At 48.3% G+C, this 8104-nt stretch overlaps 1 protein-coding gene and 1 long non-coding RNA gene across 2 annotated transcripts in view; one reads left to right on the top strand and one right to left on the bottom strand.

Annotated features, from left to right (window-relative positions):
* Positions 1–353: 353 nt before the first annotated feature.
* Positions 354–2165, bottom strand: LOC146889484 (uncharacterized). Its single transcript, XR_014999950.2, has 2 exons — positions 1884–2165; positions 354–612 (listed from the first exon to the last, which is right to left on the bottom strand). It is a non-coding gene; the product is annotated as an uncharacterized LOC146889484 (long non-coding RNA).
* A 2347-nt stretch (positions 2166–4512) lies between these two features.
* Positions 4513–8104, top strand: part of Wdr91 (WD repeat domain 91) — a 35107-nt gene continuing 31515 nt past the window's right edge. The window contains exons 1-3 of the mRNA XM_085683781.2: positions 4513–4673; positions 5928–6107; positions 6918–7125. Of these exons, the coding sequence (XP_085539907.2) occupies positions 4551–4673; positions 5928–6107; positions 6918–7125 (511 nt within the window). The 5' untranslated portion in view covers positions 4513–4550. The remainder of the gene's footprint in view (positions 4674–5927; positions 6108–6917; positions 7126–8104) is intronic.

Below are 8104 nucleotides of genomic sequence, written 5' to 3'. Positions count from 1 at the left end.
AACTTGGGTCCTCTGCAAGAGCAACCAGTACTCTCAACAGCTGAGCCATCTCTCCAGTCCTTGTGTACGAGGTTTTTAACATTAAAGATATAGGTCTTCTTTCTCTGGGGAAACCCCTCAGAATGTTATTACTGGTTTGTATGTTTATTTTTTTTTATCTGCAGTTTTGTAAGAAATGGCCTGATTAGTTTGGGAGAGTGGTCCATACATCTAGACACGCAGTGGTACTGTCATTGGTGGTACAGCGGGCAGCATAGCCCAGCACTGGCCGCAGCCGCCTGACGATGTTCCTTGTCCCCCACTCCGGTAAAGCTGGCATTCTGACATCACGGCCAAAAAGAATTTCAGAAACGTGCGGTTTGAAGCAGAGTTAGAGTTTATTATAAAATATCTTTAAACATGTTTAACTGTGGGATTGACAGCAAGAAAGGTACTCAGGGAAAAAGATAAGGCACACTCAAGAGAAGGCGTGGGTTTTCCAGTGGAGAGGCTTGTTTGAGTAGCTGTAGGTGCCATCTCTGTTGCTCTGAAGTTGGGTAGACTTTTTCGACCTCTTTTTTGATGAATGGGATTGTAGGGTGGCTCTCAGGGTGCTTTAGATGGAAGTATCATCTGGTAAAATGAACCACAATGGTTGCATAAGGGCGTTAAGACATACATTTTCATGAAAATTAGAGTTTCTTGTACGATTCCGGAAAAACTGCAGGTTTATAGTGGCAAAGGACAAAAGACGTCTATCCTTAGCCATTGATCATGGTTTATTGTTGTTTTAAAATCATCAATTTTGCCGCAATTCTTGATTCTCAGCTGGCAAGGGGCTTCAGCCAGACTCCAGAGTGAGGGTCTTCTCTTCTTTCCCTGGTTCCATAATTTCCCCGAGCTTCCTATCTGGTCTAAAAGCATCCCTCCAAGTAATTAACTATTATTTTTTAAAAGACTAAAATCGGAATGACTTCATAATATTGTAAAGGATAGAACATAGCTTATAACAGTTTCTCCTAGTGGTGAGCAGAAACAATAAACCCCAAACCAGGAAGCAACAGCAGACAGGGGCCTAAGGAACACAACTGTCTTCTGTTTTGGAAAAAGCATTGAATGACCCAATTACACTTCGGAGGAGGAGGGGCTGAATTCTTCAGTCGGCTTCTACAGCCGGAGGAAAGCCTCTCTCTCAGGTTTGAGCTTACAGTCTCCACACACGCTATTGAGCTAAGATAGTGGTGTTCAGTTAGAGGCAATTATGGGATAGAGACGTGGAAAGGTCCCGGGATATCTGGCAGGAGAACAGGAGAGAGGCCTGGAATGGAGCGAGGGTTTGGTGGAGAGCAATATAAAAATGTTAATCACATGCTTCTAGTGTGTGTGTGTGTGTGTGTGTGTGTGTGTATGTGTGTGTGTGTGTGTGTGTGTGTGTGTGTGGTAGGATGGCCACGCTTTGGGCCCCGCGTTGCTTGCTTGAACCTTCCTGGTTGAGTTTCCACCTAAGACCGCATCTCTGCTTCCTCAGATTTCCTGCCATAAACGGCTTTGTCTGAAGACGGCTGGGCCCTAACTGACACTGCCCTCGGTACACATTTACTGTGCTTCGGCTATGAGCTCAATGCTTTTTTATGCTCTGCACATACAGCAGTAAACAAGACAGATGATAACCTCTCCTTCCACCTGTCCAGCTTACACTTACATCGAGGGAGAGACAGATAATTCATCAAATGAGCAAAATACTGATTTAGCAAGACAGTCTTAAGTGCTAGATAGAAACAGACAAATAGGCAGCAGGGATGAGAAACTAGTGGTAGCGTGGATACCATTCGCCAAGGGCAGCCAGAGAAGGCCTTTCTAAGGCATTAACTATTACAGTCTGAATGTTACATATTAAAACTTACGCGCCACTGGGATGTTGTTCTGAGGGGGGCACTTTTGAGAATCCTGCGTGTGACAGCCTGGGTAACAAGTCTGGCGCAGGACGGAGTGTATTCTAAAGAGTGGCGTTCCTGTGTTTCTCTTCATTGCTCTCAGAGTAGTGAAACAATAGTTCTCAAAGAACTGGAATTTCCCTGGGAATCTGGTAATGGGGAAGGGAAGGGCCGTAACCTGGTGCTAGCCAGGACAGGAACTTCTCTACCAGGGAGAGGTTTCATTCATCTCTGACGTCTTACAAGACCACCTTGCCGGAAAGGCTGGAGCTGAGACAGGGATGGCCAGTGGTGGGCAGGACCACACCTTGACCGGGACTGATTACTTATGCAGACTTGTTCCCCTTTACTGAAACCCAATCCTCATGTCAAGACAGCAAACTTGTAGGGCACTGGATTAAAAAAAAAAAATCCACTTCCCAAGATGGCCACATTGAATAAAACCTCCTTTTTCTGCCTTTTGTTTGTTTTTAATTAGGCCACGGAGGACCAGTGCCTCACCTTAGCTTGACAGAGTTGCAGGGCCCCGCGTTTGATCAGAAAAACTCTGCTAAACGCTGGAGCTTTGATTTTCAACTTTCTGGGCACCGCAACTCTCAGAACTAAGGTTCTGTTGTTTCATAGCTGCTCAGCTCATGACATCTTGTTACAGAAACAGACAGAAACCTAAGACGTGATGTTTGAACAAAGGCTGGAAGGAAGGACAGTTATTTATCCTTGTGAGTGCCTGAAGGCCTTCCAGACTGAGCAAGTTCCTTCAGGGGGGAACGGAGGGACTGATTTCCAGCCTTAGAAAGCTACTCTTGAGGCTGCAGGGATGGTCCAGCAGCTGAGAGTACTTCCTTCACACCCATGAAGACCAGAGTCTGGGTCCCAGCACCCATGCACCAAGCTGGTTATTCGTATAAATAAATGTAACCTTAGTTCTGAGGTGAGCAAGGCCGGTAGGATTGCTGAAGTTTGCTGGCTTCCAGTGGAGACGGGGAAATAAGAGCCCAGTTCCAGGGACAGACCCTGTGTCAAAAGTGTCAAAAGGAATAGTTAGAATACGAAAAAAGATACCCAGCAATCTCTTTGGGCCCCCCCACCAGCATAGACAGCCACACCCATGTGCATATAAATTAATCAATCAATTTTTTTTTTTTTGTATTTTGAGACAGGGTTTCTCTGTGTTACAGCTCTGACTGTCCTGGAACTTGTTGCTTTGTAGACCAGGCTGACCTTGAACTCGCAGAGATCCACCTGCCTCTGCCTCCTAAGTGTGTCCGGACTAAAGCCAATTCCGCAACGTGGGTATTATCATTGACATTTCGCAGATGAAGAAATAAGGCAATATACATATGTCTTGTAAAAACTTCAAATAATTTTCTAAAATTAAAAGAAAACAAAAACAAAAACCAGAAGGAACTGAAAGTGCTTCAGAGAAACAATTGACTGGTTATTTTACAATTTTCCCGAGTTTAAAAAAATCTTCACAAAAATATTTTTAAAAACTAACAAATAGTTGAGCGGTGGTGGCACACGCCTTTAATCCCAGCACTCGGGAGGCAGAGCCAGGCAGATCTCTGTGAGTTCGAAGCCAGCCTGATCTACAAGAGCTAGTTCCAGGACTGGCGCCAAAGCAACACAGAGAAACCCTGTCTCGAAAAAAAAAAAATCAAAAACATAAATAAATAACAAGAAACTGGGACCATAGGCCACACACTTCTAAAATTTGTCTTTCCCCCCCACCCCCCTAAGGAGTACATCTTGGTTGGTATAGTTAACTCTTCCTACTCCGGAACTCAGGGCGAGACAGAAAGGCCTGGTGGTGCGGTGTTCCTTATTGCCAAGTTCAAGACCTGTGTGGCAATTTAGTGAGAGGGAGAAAATCAAAACCACACTAAATCCCAACCAAACCACAGAAGGCCAGGGCACTGCGGCAGAATGCTTGCCTAGCATGTGTGAGGCCCTGTGTTCAGTCCCCAGCACTGGAAAGAAGAGAGAAGTAAGCTGGGTTTTTGGGAATTGACTTCACACGGGTCACTTTACCTGTGGGGGCTCCAGTTTTCTCCATTTTTTTTTAATTTAAATTTATTTTTATTTTTTGAACATACTTCTTCACCTGCATGTATGTTTGTGTAAGGGTGTCAGGTCCTCTGAAACTGGAGCTACAGACAGTTGTGAGCTGTCATGTGGGTGCTGGGAATTGAACCCGGGTCCTATTTGGAAAAGCAGTCAGTGCTCTTAACCGCGGAGCCATCTCCCCGGTTTTCTCCATTTGTAAGAGGAGGGACGAGGACAAAAGATTCTGCAGTGTCATGCTAATAAGCTGGGGACAGCACTTCCTTCCCGCCCCGTAACTATCTGGAACGTTCGCAAGGTGCAGTCCTATTTTACTTGGACCGAGGTAGCGGTGTCAGCCACTCAGGTGACACTCAAGGGCTCCCAGAAGACCTCGGTGCCGGCAGACGATCCGGAACCCACTGAGAGTGGGGTGGAGGGGCGGGGCGCCGGCGGGGGCGGGGCGCGCAATCGGTAGGCTGGCTGTGGCGTGACGTACGAGGCGCCCGAGCTCGGCCCCGCCCCGTCCTGCCAGGCCCCGCCTCTCCGCCCTGAGCCGCTGGGGTCTCTAGCGGCGCGCGCGCGCGCGCAGCGATGGCGGAGGCGGTAGAACGCACGGACGAGCTGGTCCGGGAGTACTTGCTCTTCCGTGGTTTCACTCATACACTGCGGCAGCTGGATGCGGAGATCAAGGCGGACAAAGAGAAGGGGTTCAGGGTGAGGGACCGGCAGGGGCGGCAGAGGCGGGTAGATAGGGGAACGGGCCTCTTGCTCCGGCACTACCCTCCAGGGCTAGGGCGGCGCTGTCACTGCCTGGTGGGAGACTGCAGACAGCAGTCTGGCCCTCGCTTGACATAGGAGGAACTGAGGCTGGGAGAGGGTTGTGACTTGCCTGAAGTTGCTTAGTGAGTCAGGAGCATCGGGTCCCTGATTCCTGGTCCAGGGCTCCTCCACTCCACTCCATTCCACCCTCTCTGCAGGTGCTGGCCAATAGTTGGCCGGCGTCGCTACGCCGCTTTAAGAGCCAAGGTGGGGTACAACGCTGAGTTCTGGCAGAAGAAATATTCAAATAGTGGCTGTCTGTAGTAGCGGGAGCAAAGGGGGCTGCGGCCTGGAACGCTGGCTGGGCTCAGGTCTAGGGAGTTATCAGGGACTCATTGGTAGTTTCTGTTCTGCAATTCAAGAAGATCTCCCTGCACGTTTTAAAACACAAACTTCTATGATACTATTTCCATTGAGAGGTGCTTGGAACTTCTTTGCTTATGACTTGTATGTTTGTATGTACCGAGTTAAATTGGTCCTGGGCAGATGGATTGGGGGAGGTAGTGAGCCAGTAGCCGAAGGAAGTTAGGGTATTGGTTCCTGCCATGTGAAGTTAGTGCTCACTTGGTGGCAAAGCAAAGCGTCTCCCTGCTCCAGACAGCAGTGTCCTGATCTACTAAACAAAGAAGTTGGATGGACATTGGTATCCAAAACAGTTTTCAGATTGTCTACTCTGGCGTGACTGTCTTTGGCTGAAGGGTACAGCCACCGAGGCTCAGGTGGGACTCTGATGACCTGCAAGGGCCATTGTGGAGCTGGGAGGGAGGACCGTGGAGCTGGGAGGGAGGACCGTGGAGACTGTCTGGTGCTCTTTCGCCCTTGTTTATTTTTACAATGCAAGGCAACCGCAACCGAAGTTGAAGTGACATTGCCAAGTTGGTCAAGGAGACCCAACACCTGGAGCCCAAACTCTTGCTTACTGGACTGTCTCTGAGCTTGCTCGAGGGTCAAATCATATATAGCTAGCATCAGAAAATAATTTGAAAGCTGCTATAGCAATACGTCTTGGAAATTTTATAGAGTGCCAACTGATGTTCTATGTTTTGACATCTGGGAGCCCCAGGAAGAATATGAAATTTGTGTTCTGTGTCGTGAGGTGGGGATTTCCTTTGTCTCTGGGCCGCCTCCAACTCTGCTGTCTCTCACCAGGTGGATAAGATTGTGGACCAGTTGCAGCAGCTGATGCAGGTGTATGACCTGGCTGCCCTTCGGGAGTATTGGAGCTACCTGGAACGCAGGCTCTTCAGCCGCCTGGAGGACATCTATCGGCCCACCATCCACAAACTGAAAACCAGCCTGTTCCGTTTTTATCTGGTCTACACAATCCAGGTTCTTCTTGGTTTTGACTGTTTTCCTGTCCCCCACGTCTCAGTATCTGTGGATCATTTGATTTGTTTTCTACAGTTCTAGGTCCCATTGATTTTAAGTGTGTAAACTTATGTAGCATTTTAAAGAGTATAAACTTTGACTAATTAAAAAACTGCATATGTAGCAGGGTAGTGGTGGCACTTGCCTTTGGTCTCAGCACTTGGGTGGATCTCTGAGTTCAAGGCCAACCTCGTCTATAGAGTGAATTCCAGGACAACCAGGGCTGCACAGAGAAACCCTGTCTCGCAAAACAAAACAAGATGTAACTGATCTGGGGGACTCATTTAGATTCTTTGAGCTTCAACCAGAGGTTAGTTCCCAGGATGGCATTTGTCATTAGAACCTCAGTTTATTCTTGTCTTTGAAACTGGGTCTCTTGTATCCCAGGGTGGCTTCGAACTTAATACATAATTGAGGATGACTTTGAACTTTTGATCTTTCTGCCTCTGTATTTCAAGAGCTAGGTGTACAGGTGTGCCACCATGCCTGGCTTTATTCAGTGCTAGGGATCGAACTCAGGACTCTGCATTTGCGACAAAGGCTCTCCCAGCCGAGCAAGTGATATCCCAAGCCCCAGAACTTCAGTAGGAACCAGCTTTGGGTGTTGAGAAAAGGGTGATGCTTTCCTTCTTATGGTGGAGTTTATCCATATAGCTTTGTTGCTGGCTTGACAGGAGGTGTTCAGAGGCTGTCTGCTCAGCAACTGCGAAGAGCCTGACCTGTGGACTTGTCTCTTCCCCCTCCCCTGCAACCTTCTTTGTGTCTCGGCAGACAAACAGAAATGACAAGGCCCAGGAATTCTTTGCCAAGCAGGCCACAGAACTCCAGAACCAGGCTGAATGGAAGGACTGGTTCGCTCTTCCCTTCTTGCCATCCCCAGACACCAACCCCACCTTCGCTACCTACTTCTCTCGACAGTGGGCCGACACGTTCATCGTCTCTCTGCACAACTTCCTGAGCGTTCTCTTCCAGTGCATGCATATCCTTCCTGCTGCCTGAGGCTATGTCCGTAGTCTGAGGTACCCAGACACTGTGAGGAGAGGCTGCTTCTCATGACGCAGCCGTTTCTTTCACAGAGTCCCCAAAGAGCACTGATGCGTGTCATGTGAGGGGCTGGACGACGAATTGTGGTTATTTTTGTCAGGAGTTCGGGGAGTCATAATTCTTAGTTCTGCAGCTTCTGAACTGTGTTGTCGGCAACAGCGGATATGTGTTGGCAGGGAAGTTGGCAGCTTCTGGGTGCTGGTACCTGACTTGATCCAGTCAGCTCCGGGGTTCGGAGCAGCCAGGCTTGAGAGTACCCTCTTTGTGTATATAGCACGTGTTTCTTACCTTCTTTGGGGTTGAGTGGCAGATGAAAACAATTCTGGGGCTGGAGTTTTCTGCTTGAGTTTGTGTTTGGTTTACTTTCTGGGACAGTGTGCCTCAACTTGCCAGAGTATAGATTAGCTTTAAGAATCTGTGTTTGGGTGTTTGAGAGGGTGTGTGTGTGCGGGGGGAAGAAAACCTCACTGTAACAAACTGAAGATCTGATGTCAGCATAAGTCTCATTCATGTTTCCTAGGCTGAAAATCTATGAGAGAAGGGAGCCTCATTTGAAATGGGACGGCCTGGTGAGGCCCTGATAAGTCTGGTCGTGGTCGAGGTCCGCCCACTGCAGCTGTGTTGACCTCTGGGAAGGACATTTTCAGATGGATGGTCCTGCTGTCGTTTTCCCCTTCCTGTTGTGGATAAGTGTGAATCAGATTTTACCAGAGCTGCGTTTTTCTTCTCCTTCCTGTTCCCCCTTCTGAGGGCTTTCCAAAGAACCTCCAGGGCAGCTGGAACCTGTCGCTCACTCATTATCTTTTCAGTGCAGAACAGGTCACGACCCTGCAAAGTAGGTCACACACATTGGAACTGCAGTTTGCTCTCCTAAGACAGGCCCTACCTGCTCTGTGATTCTAGCAGAACTCTGG

This window comes from Myodes glareolus, chromosome 25 (assembly GCF_982192425.1).
Source record: "Myodes glareolus chromosome 25, mMyoGla1.1, whole genome shotgun sequence".
Lineage (NCBI taxonomy): Eukaryota > Metazoa > Chordata > Mammalia > Rodentia > Cricetidae > Myodes > Myodes glareolus.
The sequence above is the reverse complement of the archived record's forward strand: the minus strand, read 5'-3'. Positions and strand labels throughout refer to the sequence as shown.